The following is a 13,632-nucleotide window of genomic DNA, read 5'->3' as shown; positions in this document are numbered from 1 at the left end:
TAAATATTTTACCTCTGTCGCTCCGGACAGCGGCAGACTCTTTTTTCTTTCTCCCTTTTGGCGCACGTGCCCGCTCGCGGTATGAAGCGCCTGTCCGCGCTATTCTCAGACATGCACTCTACTATCACTGCTGATAGACGGCTTTTTGTACACGCTCTGAAATGGACGTATAAATATCACACTTTCTCTGTAGTCTACCGTTAGCTAGCTATCGTAAATGTAGGCTACTTTTAAAATGCCATATTTTCCCTCTGGGCTCACCAAAACGGACGTAAAGGCATATTAACCATTCACTGCACGTGATCGCTAGTAAACATATTACACTTGCTCTGCTAGTCTATCATTCAGGACAAGATCCTGTAGCCTGGTGGTGGGGGAGGTGGGACAGCCTCCCCAAATTGTCTGCCCTTTCAAACTCATACCTGTGTGTACAGGCCTCTTGGATACCACCTGAGAGAGTTTTCTCCTGTGCAGGACATGCCGTAAGTCAGGAGAGGTGTGTTTCTTGCCAGAGAAGGCAAATATGGTCATTTTTCTGCAAAAGAACTGCTAAAGTTTGAAGCTGGTTGGCATACCAACTCAACGTTTATTTTGTTGTTATTTGTTAATAATGTAACTGTTATTTGTTAAATTATTGTAGTTATGTGTTAGGTGACTTAGGTTTACTTATTATTTATGTAAGTACTTTAAAACGTTAATATATTGTTAAATTTAAATAATTTTCAATTTAAATTTCAATCCAAACGGTACCCAAACCTACATGTGGATAGCTCAAAATGCGTACAGATAGCACGCCACTTGGCTTAAGTAAGTGGGCGTGTATGTTTACGCAAAGTCATGATGTCATGTTGCTGTAATCTATACTCACTGATCCAGGTGATGACATGATGATGAGAGTAGGGCATGTATATATCCATTACACTGGAACCTGTGATTGGATTTGATTTTGTGTATCTGATAAGAGACAGTGGCTAAAAGAATAAACAGTCTGCCAGCTAGTTCACTAATTACAGGGTACCTTTGCCACTCTGCCAATGACATTCTGAAACTTTTCCATGGTGGTGATGATGATGATGTCAGATAATTTCTGAATTGCTGATTCAGATTTCCATAGTCAAACCACAGTTTTCTGCATGTTAACTAGAATACATTACAAGACATTAATATATTACTGTGGTGGTTATTATGGCAGCCATTCATACATCATATCATACTTATGATAATTAGCCAAACATGAACTTCACACATTAATATTCACAAGGCGGGAAACTTCATTTTTATCAGAGGCATATATGCACATTACTGGTTGAATTGGTGGTGGGATGAGATACCGCTAGTGCTTTATTAAAACACATTTAACGAGTTCACTGACAATATAATACTTCACAGGGACAAAAACAAGTGTTTGCCTCGTTGAATGTCATATCGACAGAAGGGTCGCTGTTTAATTTTATCCCTGAAAACCGAACAGTAATATTTGTTCTAGTCCCCTCTTCAGTGGCTAACCTTTAAAGTTGCATTTGTGCGTGTGCATGTACGTATGGTTTTTGAAATCCTATTCCACATCACAGCACTACAAACACTCCCACGGTCTATGTTTTACTAGATTATTCATTGGCGTAGGCCCCACCTGCCCTTGTCCTTGTGTGGCACAGGCTCCAAATAAGCAGCATGATGAATAAAAAGTAGCCTACTCTTAGATGAATAGGAATCGACAACAAATCAGAGAGCGCTCTCATCTCGTCTCATCCTGCGACTGAATAGTGAGCGGCTGCCTCGTCTGTTCTTTTGAACTCGTTGAAGGTTTTGGCACAACAAGAGATGGAGAGCGCTATTACGCTCCCTCCTGAACAGCTAAGCTTAACTTTACTGAGGTGGAAGTTTTTTCTTTTTTTTCTGTTCTGGATGCTGTTTTAAAAAGGTTTTCATCTCTCTGTTCTTTAAAGATGCTAGGGCATATGCTGCCCTATTTTCCAGTTTTCTCCATATTTTCAATAGAGCTGCAACACTTTAGATAGGATTAAATATAACTGGATAACTGACCAAAGGCTGTTGAATGACTTGTACATGCCTTGTAGCCCAAATACTTCCACGCATGTATTTCAAGCATCTTAACAGTCCCTGTGATGTTTAATTTAACAAAGTCCTGCTTGCCTCTATCTCTCCCCTCAGACCTTATAATTACAATTAGCTATCTTTAGCCAGAATGGTATTTGTTGACTTTATGCCAGTCATTCCAGTCTGTCCTGAATAATGAATTATTTTGCCCTGTCAGTGTCTTGTCTTACAGTTTTACTCAAGATAACTCAAAACATTTCAAATATATGGAGCTATAACTTATCAAGAATTTGGGATAGTTGAGATAAAACAATTTTAAGTTCGAGGTTGGCTGGGCTCCATTTGGCCGTGTTACGATGCAGAAAGGACAGGAGCTGCAGGAGTGGTATATGAGCGGCACATATGCTGTAGAATCCCAATCAGTAGTAATCAAACCGTAGCTGTCAGTGGAGATGCTGTGGTTACACTTCTTTTTGAGGATGAGTTGTACAATTGCTGACCTAGACATAGGTAAATATAAGAAAGGGCAAAAGTATGCTTACCATGTTATACATACGTTTGTATGCAACCAAATCAACTATCTTTGCAGCCAAACTTAAAAGTTTTGTATCATTGTAGTTTGAATCTCTTTGTGGTATGTGGGGTATGTCGGATAAAACAAGCAATTTGAAGACGTCACTTTGAGCACCAAGAAAGTGTGAAGAACATTCTTTCACTATATTTTACATTTCATAGGCTAAACCTTTTTTGCAGCCCCAATGTCAACTTTCTGCACAATTCAGGTCCGCAAAAGCAGCACGTGTTGTTTTATGTCCCAAAATTGCATTGAGTGGAAACCATGCCCATCCAGCACAACCCGGTCAGAGTCCACCCGTTGTTAACATCCAGACTGCAGTACTATATAAGTTCCTAAATTCTTCTGGCATGTTAATGTTTTCCAAAAACTGATGTTACCGCGTTCTCTTTATGATGAGAAAAAAATATGCTGAGAGTGTAAAATGGATCAAAGTGGAAAACTTCAGCGCTGCCACAACTCTCTCCACACATATCTCTCTCTCTCTCTCTCTTCACCAACACCACAATGTGGAAATGGCTCCTTTCTTCTCCCTCCCATTCTGTACTCCGTTATATACTCTCTTCTCTCTCTCTCTCTCTCTCTCTCTCTCTCTCTCTCTCTCTCCCTCCCTCCCCACTCTCCAGAGAGAGGCTCAGTCAGACAGATGTAACACAGCGGTAGAAGCCTGAGCTGAGCTGGCAGGCTGCAGGGGCCAGACCAGAGCCAGTAGCTCTGACTGGATAGAGCAGCAGAGAGGGAGACGGCAGTGGCGGCGGCAGAAATAAAACAGTAGTTGTAGTAACAGTTTTTAAGTAGTCGCAGAGGCGACTTTGCCTCAGGATATGGGGGTGTTGATCCAGGCGCTCATCACACTGTGAATTTACCATGGACCCTGACACCAGCACCCATCCAGAGACACAGCATGGTGAGTGAGATCTGAAGCGCCAGGTTGGCAGGGAAGGATTAGAAATAATGCAAGCCACTCTGTGGAAAAAGTTGAAGAAAGCATGTTGGTGAACAAGGGAAGCGGGTCACATGGTTTTCCTGTTAGCTTGCTACTATGACCAGGCTCTCCATTTGGCTCTTAAGCTGTTGACTAGGGCCTCTGTGGTCAGATGAATAGGACTTCAGTCTGTTCTGTTGGGAAGGGGGTCGAGGGGTGAGGAGTGTTACAGTACATGGCAATGTGATGAGATCAAGCCTGCTCCCGACATTTTGCTCTAATGACCTTTTCGCCATTACTTTAACAGCGTTATCAAGTTTTAATCTTTGTTGTAGCAGCGAAATTGCATGTTGAATGATGTCTCTCTGGAATTTACCTCGTCTTCCATCTGTGTTCCGTCTGGCTGTTTTAGTGCGAGCTTGGTGAAGCAGCAGGCTCTCCTCTTGCTCTTTTAATGGAATAATTAACTGGCATATGCGAGGGCCGTGGGTGTACCATTTCTGTTCAAAAGCAGCAAGATAATTTGACGGTTTTGTGAATCTGTATATTTGTATGCAGTGTAGTGGTTGCACCATGTGGGTGTTTGTGTTAGAGACACAGAGCAGCACGAAAGAATGAAAGTGGGAGAGGGGAAAGAGAAGGGGAGAGACAGAAAGAGAGTTATGTACACAAATAAATCCAGGGGGACCTAGACTTGCACTGTAGGCCAGTGAGAGTGCTCAGTCATTCTCTACCCCCTCATTTTCCGCTGCCTCTTTTTTTTTTTCTCCACTGCTCCAAATGTTAGAGCCTAAACTAGATAGTTAAAAGGCAGAAAAAAAGTGGTGTATTATTAACTGGGCCAGAAAAGAAGTTTTGTCTTCATGGCCGATGGGGATGACTCTGCTGTGCTGCTGATGAAGAATGTGGTTAACAGGATGAGTCAACAGAGAACATATTTCCAAGAGACTGAATTTTCGGTCTAAGCCACATTGCTTTATGCACTGGGCTGTCTGCCACGACGGAGAAAGAGAGACGAAGAAAAGGGAAAGAAAACTGTTAAAGACGAAACTTTGTTTTTATCCATCCCCTGAGACTTGGAACTTCTGTTAACAATCTAACCCAAATAAGTGAGAACATTGAGCATTTTGTCACCTTCACAGCAAGGTTTTCCAACATAAAATGTCATCTTCATACAGTGATTGACTCCTCTCCTCTCAACCAGTCAGAAGATCCCTTCTAAAGGTTCAATATAAATAGAATAGTGCGAGTAGAAATGGCAATAATCTGATATCATCCGATTACATTCTCAGGAAGAGTTCATGGCCCCTGAGACTCGTAGGCATCAATTTTCAATCTCTCTCTCTCTCTCTCTCTCTCTCTCTCTCTCTCTCTCTCTCTCTCTCTCTCTCTCTCTCTCTCTCTCTCTCTCTCACACACTCACACACACACACACACACACACACACACACACACACACACACACACACACACACACACACCATTGTGCACAGACATCATTGCTGTTTGCAACTAATTTAAGAGCAGATGTTATTTTCATATATTACACATTGCTTTCTGTATTTTGCATATAAAGTAGATTTTGATCTGCAGTTTGCTGATCATTAAAGCACAGGCACTGTAACTGCATCCACCTATTTCCTCTTTTCTATCTATAGAAAGCAAATGGTTACTGATGCTGGCCATCCTCTTCTACTGTGCAGTGCTTTAGATTATATTCTGAGTGGCATTGCTACCAGACAAGCTAATATAGTTGGTAACTTATAAAACTAACAATAGTCAGACATATGAACTCAATCTAGTGTATGGTGGAGGTACACCAGTGCACCCAATAGTTTTCTCAGGAATAAACAGAGACTCCCACTACAAGTATTCCTCTTTACAAGCAGCCATGCCCTTTTTGTCAAAATGAGCACTTCTACTAGCTTATAGGAACACAGAGATGAGAGGGAGGGAAGTAAAAAGGGCGAGGCAGAGAAACGTATCCATGACCTTCATTGACATGTAAATAGGTCTGCACGGTTGTGTCCTAGTTGGGAAAGGTTGAATGCCTGCTCATGTACTGGAGGACAAAACACAGGGACAATTTCTTGTGTGTGTGTTTTGTACAGAACTTGTATTAGACAGGGGGATTAAATCTTAGAAATTTCTCCTCTTTCACTATAAAGCATTTTTATAGACAAGGAGCTTTTTTTCTCATTTTCCATTTTGAGGTGAATTAGGGTTTCTGACTACACTTCTAAAATTCCCAGATTTTATCCAGATGAAACTGCGGTCTTGTGGGCGGAGGCGCTGCAGGGCTTTGTCTTGAAGAATGTTCAGCTTTTAATAAAAGATGTATTCTTGCTTGTGTTGTCATGTGCTTAAATCTAGCCAGGCTTTGGAGCTGGGTGGTACAGGGCGTGTACATTTTGGAACTGGGCTGTCAAGCTTATTCGTTTTAATCTAGTTATAAGAGAGGAAACACAGTCTTGCATCAGACCTCATGGTCAAGTCAAGTTCATTCTGCTGTACAGCACAAGAGATTTTCTTGTCTTGGCAGATGAGTGTTGTCTGAAGGATTTAGAGACTAATACAAACATGATGTTTAGTCTGTCGGGTCTCCAGCTGTAAACGTGTGTGTGTGTGTGTGTGTGTCTAATACAAACATGATGTTTAGTCTGTCATGTCTCCAGCTGTAAACGTGTGTGTGTGTGTGTGTGTGTGTGTGTGTGTGTGTGTGTGTCAGTCAAATCTAAATTTCAAACCTTTTGGTGAAAAATATTTTGCCAAAGTGAGGTCTTTCTGGCTTGTCCTACTTCTTTAAAGGGCACGTCAAATGTGTTCATTTGATTCACTGTATTGACATATTGATTATTGCAGCTTTAAACCTGCAATAACTGATTAGTTTGGCCATTTGGGAGCAGAAGCGACAAGTTGTGAATGCAACACTGACATTACTATCACCTTTTAAAGCGTAACTCTCGCCAAAATGCAACCTAGGATCTTTTTGTGAATATACCCGAGTCAAACTTTAGTTTAAAAGCATAATTAGGACGGAAACGCCACTTTTACGATTTACCGTATTCTCGTTTTCAGTCAAATGGCCTTTTGAATGGAAGTGCTAGGGGCACTACTATGATAGCATCAAAATAGCTATTTTTAAAACACTAAGAAGGCTCGACACAACATGAAACTTTGCTCCAAGTATCACCAGGGGCTCTACACATGAACGCAAGCATTGAGAACATTGTTTGTGTACACAGAGTTTACTAAAAAAGGTTTTGAACGACTCACTTTAGCAGTTGTCAGTCAAAAAGAGTCAATCTCCGAATGCAACGTAACAGGGAGGAGAGTAAAGATGGAAAGCTCCTAGAGCTTAGTTCCATATAAATGCACGGATAATTTGTTGTTTTGTCGTTATTGAAAAACAATATTGACCTTGTAGTTGAAAAAGGAGCCTCATATAGGAATGACATTTCCTTATGGAGTCCGTTCATTCGCATTCGGACATCGACACTTTTTGACTGACAAAGAGCGTAAACAACAACTGCTAAAGTGAGTCGTTCAAAACCTTTCTTTTTAGTAAACTCTGTGTACAAAAACAATGTTCTCAATGCTTGCGTTCATGTGTAGAGCCCCTGGTGATACTTGGAACAAAGTTTCATGTTGTGTCGAGCCTTCTTAGTGTTTTAAAAATAGTGATTTTGATGCTATCATAGTAGTGCCCATAGCACTCCCATTCAAAAGGCCATATATATATATATATTCACAAAAACACCCTAGGTTGCATTTTGGCGAGTCTTACGCTTTAAGATGAAATGGTGTTAGCAAACAGTAGCCTACCTACCATACACACCCAGCAGTTACGGAACGACATTCATCTGGAGTCGTGTGTTTGGCCAACTGAAGAATGTAATTCCAATATTCACTTTGTTTTATCTCTGTTTTTGGTTGCTACCAACTCCTGAGGGAAATATCTGGCTGCTCTACGCTCCAATACTTTTACGTTTTCCAGCTAGTCACTAACTCTTATCTGTCTGCTCTTTGGTGCTGAGCATGTAGTGAACGCTAGGAGTTTTATCACTCTGAAAACATCTGCCTGCTACAGCCAAAAATGACAATCAGCGTGGTGGGAGTAAATCAGCAGTAAAGTCTTTGTGTTGTTGAAAATAAAGGTTTTTCCAATCAGAACAACAGTGTTAAGTAATACATTGTGATCTTTAAAACCCCAAATTATTATATAATTATTATTTTAAGCATTATTATTTACAGGAAAGAATCATTTTGAAAGGTAGAGCAAAAAAAATAGATATACAAATGGGAGACTATGGCTGTAACAAAGACATGGGATACTGAGATATGATTTCTTTAATTTCAGAGTAAATATTAGCTTTGTTATATACTTTATTTCCTGCAATATCCTGAATTACTTGAATTTGGGTCAGTATGATTGTGAGATAAAGATTTTGTACATATTTATGTATGCATGTATGTATTTATATATGTGTGTGTGTGCGTGCGCGTGTGTGTGTTATACTAATATAAAAAAAACAGCAGTAATGTTATGGGCCAGACAGCCAAACAGTTGCTATAAAACTCTGTAAAGCCCAGGAGAACTGCAGAGTCAGGTGATAATTCTCTGCTTTAGCATTATTAAAAGCATTTAGAATAGATTATAAATAATAAATGGCATGCTGCTTGTCATGCTCCTAGAGAGGTCAAGGCAAGTGGTGCTGGAATAGAATGTCTGTGGCAGGCTGTGTATGTTGCACAGGCTTTTCTTTACTAAACTAACTCTGACGACTTCTCATTTGTGGGTTAGATGCTATTTTGAAATGAAAAACAAACATAACCTATACACATCTTTTGCAGATTGTGTCTACATCCAGTTGAGGCTGATTGCATTTCACACTTGGCTTTTAAAATGCTTTTCAAATGTAGCTCGAGTGGCTGCTTGTGATGGGATTTTGCCTCCATGCTTAATATTTGACTATATCTGTGGAGAAAACTGTGGATGTTTCTGAAGACAGAGAAGAAGAAAAAAAGCACTCCTCACACACATTTGGGCTCAACCATGCAGCAACCCAAGAGGATTGCTGTGGCTATTTGCATAATGGATAGTACTACACCGAAAAACTCAAAATGAGAAAGGAACAGCTGGATACCAAAGAGCCATACAAACGCAGAAGAACAGAGAGACAAGACCTCAGTGGTCTATGTTTGGTACTTTGTTGAGCTATATATATTCACTACTAACTTGACTAGGTGGTCCTTCAAAGAGGTCAAGGGTGCCTTAGTCTTGACACTACACTACATATATAGAAAAATGTATCCCTGACCAAATGTAGCTGGAACAATTAGGTCCTGATGCGTCCTCAGTGCCTTTTTGGGTGCTTTCACTCCTGTATTTAGAGCTGTCTGCTGTGATGGCCATATTTGTCCTGCAACTTTAAAAAGCCTGCTACTTTTTAGCTTGCTACTGATTGAGATATTCAGAAAGCATTTGTGCCTCTTACACCGTTTGCCTTTTTTTCCAAATTATCCCAATAACTCAAACCAGTCCTAGATTACAAGTGACTGCTTGGTCTGAGACCATTTTTGTGTGTTGAGAAAAAAACACGTAAACATAGATGAGTTTGAAGTCATCATGTTTTTCTTTGTAATATATGAGTGTGTGATTTGCGAAAGATGTTGTAAAGGAGACATTCAGACGACAACACGCCAAGATGTCTATCTCAAGAGTAGCAATCTGCTGAGTGCGATGTTCTGTTTCTTTGTCTGTTGTAGTACGTAATTTGTCCGTTTATGGTACGCAGCCACAATAAAGCAGTCGGCAAATAAATTATAATGTGTTTGCCCTGTCTCCTTATATAACTCTTTTTTTTTAGGCTGTCCAGTTTTAAGCTTTAAAACTGTCATTTACTGTAAATGTCAGTAACATGAAACAGAATCTCTATCCCTAGTCCTAAAAGTGATCGTACAACCACTTCTTTCTTATAATCTGAATAATTGCTTGTGTTTTACATTCATTACAGCACAGACTCTACCTTGATAGTAACTGGCCCATTGAAAAATCACAAAAACTTGAGCTAGCTTTCTCTGATTGAAATAGAGGTAAAGTTCTTGAGAACCAAAAAAGGTTCCTGCCGTCAAAAAAAGTCCACTACTGACTACAGTACTCTCACACATAGCTCCTGACCAACTCTATTTTCGATTTACACAGTAGTAAAAAAAAAAGTAGTAAAAGAAAATAAAAAATCCTAGAAGTGCAGAAACATCTCTTCACATTTTCTTTCTCAATTTGATCCAGTTTTTTCTTTTTTTTTTGCGAAATTGTAAAGTGCTGTTAAGTCGTACGGAAATTCAGAAATATAAGAAATTCTGCTTTTTCTAATCTATTGTTATTGTAACACTGAAATAAAAACAAGGCAGATTGGTCCACGCGGGAGATGACACAGGAAAAGTTCATCAAACACTTAAAACTAGCCTGGTGATGGTGGATATAAATAACACTTTAGGAGCAGAGCTCAGCAATAACCTCAGAAAGCTGACTTGCGGCCAGCAGCAACAGTGGCACGACTCCATTTGGCCCCGTTTGTCAGAAAGCCTCCCTGATGGGAGACTGTCAGTCAACAGCACTGCTGAGGGAGGGAGGGAGGGAGGGAGGAAGGGACAAGAAACAGAGAAAAGGAGAGTATATGAGACAATGGCGAGTCAAGGAAAATTGGAATGTACAAATTAAATTTGTGTCTTTGCTGTACGTTATGTAGATCTTACAGTAAGTGTGTTTGTGTGGGTGTGGGTGCTAGGGTGTCCGTGGTGTTTTGCTGTCGAAGTGTGTCTAAGGTAAAGTGACTGCAAGAGCCAGAAACCGAGCCCAACGCAGTCATGAGTTTGTTACACGCTCACAACAAATGTATGTTGTGGAATGTGCTTTTCATGTCTCTGTAAATCTTACGTTAATGTGCTGGCCCCACACTGAGCAAAAGAGTGCCAGAGAGGGTGAGAGTGGTGAGGGAATGAGCTGAGAAAGGAGAGTTGGAAAATTCTGACTACGGGAAAGGAAACTGGTAAAGCCAGAAAGATAATGAATGCTAGCACACTTAAGCCTTTTCCTAGGAGATTGTTATCAAATGAGGATGCTAAAATCACAAGATAAACTGATCTTAATCAGTGTTTTGTTGATCCTTCCTCATTGTTTATGTGGTTTACCCAGTTACAGATCTGTGATGATTCACCAGAGGATTAATTTCAGTGCCAACGCCGATGGGAAAATGCAGTCATTTGAGCCTGAAATGAGAGCTTTGGAGAAGGAGCAACATACAACTTTTAGAAGTTTGATTTAAAGCTTTGTTTTTGCCAAAGCATCATATATCACATGCTGTTCTGTGTATACTGTATGTAAAATCATCAGTTATACAGTCTGTCATAATCAGACTAACGCGGCTCCATGTTTTCAGTTAATTAAATAATGGAAAACGAGGTCATATTTCAGGACTTCAAAGGGAGCACTGAAGGCTACTATTATAAATCAGTGTGTTTGTGTCTTTATTAGTATTTCTGTTTCTGTAAATAAATTCAGTCAGAGACACATCATTACAATTGACTGTTTATACCAAAAGGTAACGCTGTTAGATTTGGCAGGAAAGGCTCTCCTCTCTGAGGGAGCTCTCAAAGAATCCAAGCAGCATGTAGAGCTCCTTTCACACAGAGATTCTGCGATATCGTCATAATAAAGGTCTGCCGTTACCCCTTTGTTTATTCACACAGAACAAAGTAAAGCCGCCTCAGTGTAGGATTTCACTACGTAGCCGGCAGAAAAAGAGGCGTGACATGTAACACAACAGTCTCGGCGTCAAGTGAGATTGAGCTGATTCACACAGTTAATCCATCCCCCCAACCACAAACCGCCGACTTTATGCATAATAGTAGCACAATCGTCAGTAGATGGTAAATGGACTGCATTTATATAGCGCATTTCGAGTCTTAACCACCTTACTTACGTTACAACGACTACTTAAAGCGCTTTACACTACAGGTGTCATTCACCCATTCATACACTGGTGGCCGAGGCTGCCACACAAGGTAAACAGATTATTTCAGATAAACATTCACACACCGATGGCGCAGTATCAGGAGCAATTCGGGGTTCAGTGTCTTGCCCAAGGACACTTCGAAAACGTAGACTGCAGGAGCCAGGGATTGAACCATCGACCTTCCAATTGGTAGACGACCACTCTACCACCGAGCCACAGCCGCCCTAATTTGAATAATGAATGCTAGCACACTTAAGCCTTTTCTTAGGAGATTCTTATCAAATGAGGATGCTAGTATCACAAGATAAACTGATCTTAATCAGTGTTTACCACCGAGCCACAGCCACCCCAATTCGAGAGGACCGAGACAGACTGAGCGCCGCAGTGCCCACATGAGCACGTGTGTTTGAGAGGGAGAGAGACAGGGGAAGAGAAGGTCCACTATTGCACGCAATGTTTTTTTGTAAGTTATGAATAATTTGTCACTTTTTGACCCTCCGGTGGGTCGACTCGTGCATCACTACTGTGTGTAGTTCCACCCTGCCGCCTATCCCTTTCACACAGACATCTGTTCGGCGCTGTCACAGCTCTGTGACTTCTTCCGCTGCCGGCTTAAAGGCGCTCTGTCCCCGCATTCCGTCTTTGTACCCTTTACGCACAGTGCATTTACATGCACAGCAGTAACCGGGGCATGGTCTTACCCTGGTTAAGTGAATAACCGGGTTATGCCAGTTCTCCCCGCATACATGAGCGGGGAAGAATGGGGAGAATGATTGAAGTAACTATACCGATCTGGTGCAGTAGATGGCGCTCTGCCAACGCAAAATGTTTTTTCTTCCATGTCAACATTACACAGACCGATCACTAAATAAGTAAAATTTAACAACTTAATGTTTCATTTACACATTATCTCAGCGTAGGACAGCATAGTGTTCTCGCCAGATGACTGACAATTTGTTCGGCTCATTATAACGTTATCTGTAAGCAGTGTTGGGTAGTATTTGCAAGATAACTTCGTTAGCTAACTAACATTAACGTTAGCCAGGGGTCGCGGCGGGGGCTGCTCGGTCCCTCCACTTTTTTCCGAGACACAGCGTTGACAGCCCCGGAGATGGACAATCGGTTTACCCATCTCCCGATGTCTGCTGCTGCCTCGGCAAGGAGTAAAACAGATGGACCGCTGGCTCTGCTGCCGATTGTCTGCCTGTTTTGTCAACGTGATATCATGACTTTCGCGTAAACATACACGCCAGTTTTTGTTATCTGTACGCATTTTGAGTTATCCGCGTGTATGTCTACGCTGTATACAGCGGACGGCAGTCTGCAACGTCACAGCGTAAACATACACGCCACTTTCTAATAGGGCTGAATGATTTTTGAAAATAATCTAATTGCGATTTTTTTCCCAAATATTGCGATTGCGATTCGATATTTGATTATTTTTTTAAGCTCTTTGTCTTCTGTATTATTCAACAAAGACAAACAATCCATTTTATAGTATGAACAACACACAATTACACACTAGACAGTTAAATAAGTAAAAATATAGTATATAGCAGGGGTCACCAACACGGTGCCCGTGGGCACCAGGTAGCCCCCAAGGACCACATGAGTAGCCCTCAGGCCTGTTCTAAAAATGAAAATTGAATATTGATATTATCTGTTTCCCACCTTGTTACGTCATTGTTGATAATTATTGATAATGAGAAATCATTAACGTGATCAGTGTCTTCACATAGATGACTATCATTAATCATTAATAATCGTATATAACTAAAGGCAAACTGAGCAAATTTGTTATTTCAGAAGAGTGTATCAAACTGGTAGCCCTTCGTATGACTCAGTACCCATGAAGTAGCTCTCAGTTTCAAAAAGGTTGGTGACCCCTGGTATACAGTATACACACACACACACACACACACACACACACACACACACACACACACACAGTGTATTTTTTTTACAGTGCACAGAGAGGAGCTGCCTCCAGCCCCTCCCCCTCGTGAAGTTGTGTGCCGTGTGCATGACACCAAACGTTGCACTTGTTCAGAGAGGCT

General features: G+C 41.0%; 1 protein-coding gene across 6 annotated transcripts in view; it reads left to right on the top strand.

The window, feature by feature from the left end:
* The window catches only part of LOC116062793 (disabled homolog 2-interacting protein), a 169,970-nt gene that overhangs the window by 29,288 nt on the left and 127,050 nt on the right, over positions 1 to 13,632 (top strand). For 2 of the 6 annotated variants that reach the window (XM_035991200.1, XM_031317480.2), the window contains exon 1: positions 3,269 to 3,539. The exons of the other annotated variants lie outside the window; for them this stretch is intronic. In XM_035991200.1, coding sequence (XP_035847093.1) covers positions 3,500 to 3,539 — 40 coding nt within the window. In that variant the 5' untranslated portion in view covers positions 3,269 to 3,499. Of the gene's footprint in view, positions 1 to 3,268; positions 3,540 to 13,632 lie in introns of those variants that run through there. 6 annotated transcript variants of the gene reach the window in all.

The sequence above is a fragment of the Sander lucioperca genome, chromosome 14, assembly GCF_008315115.2.
Source record: "Sander lucioperca isolate FBNREF2018 chromosome 14, SLUC_FBN_1.2, whole genome shotgun sequence".
NCBI classification, from domain to species: domain Eukaryota; kingdom Metazoa; phylum Chordata; class Actinopteri; order Perciformes; family Percidae; genus Sander; species Sander lucioperca.
The sequence above is the reverse complement of the archived record's forward strand: the minus strand, read 5'-3'. Positions and strand labels throughout refer to the sequence as shown.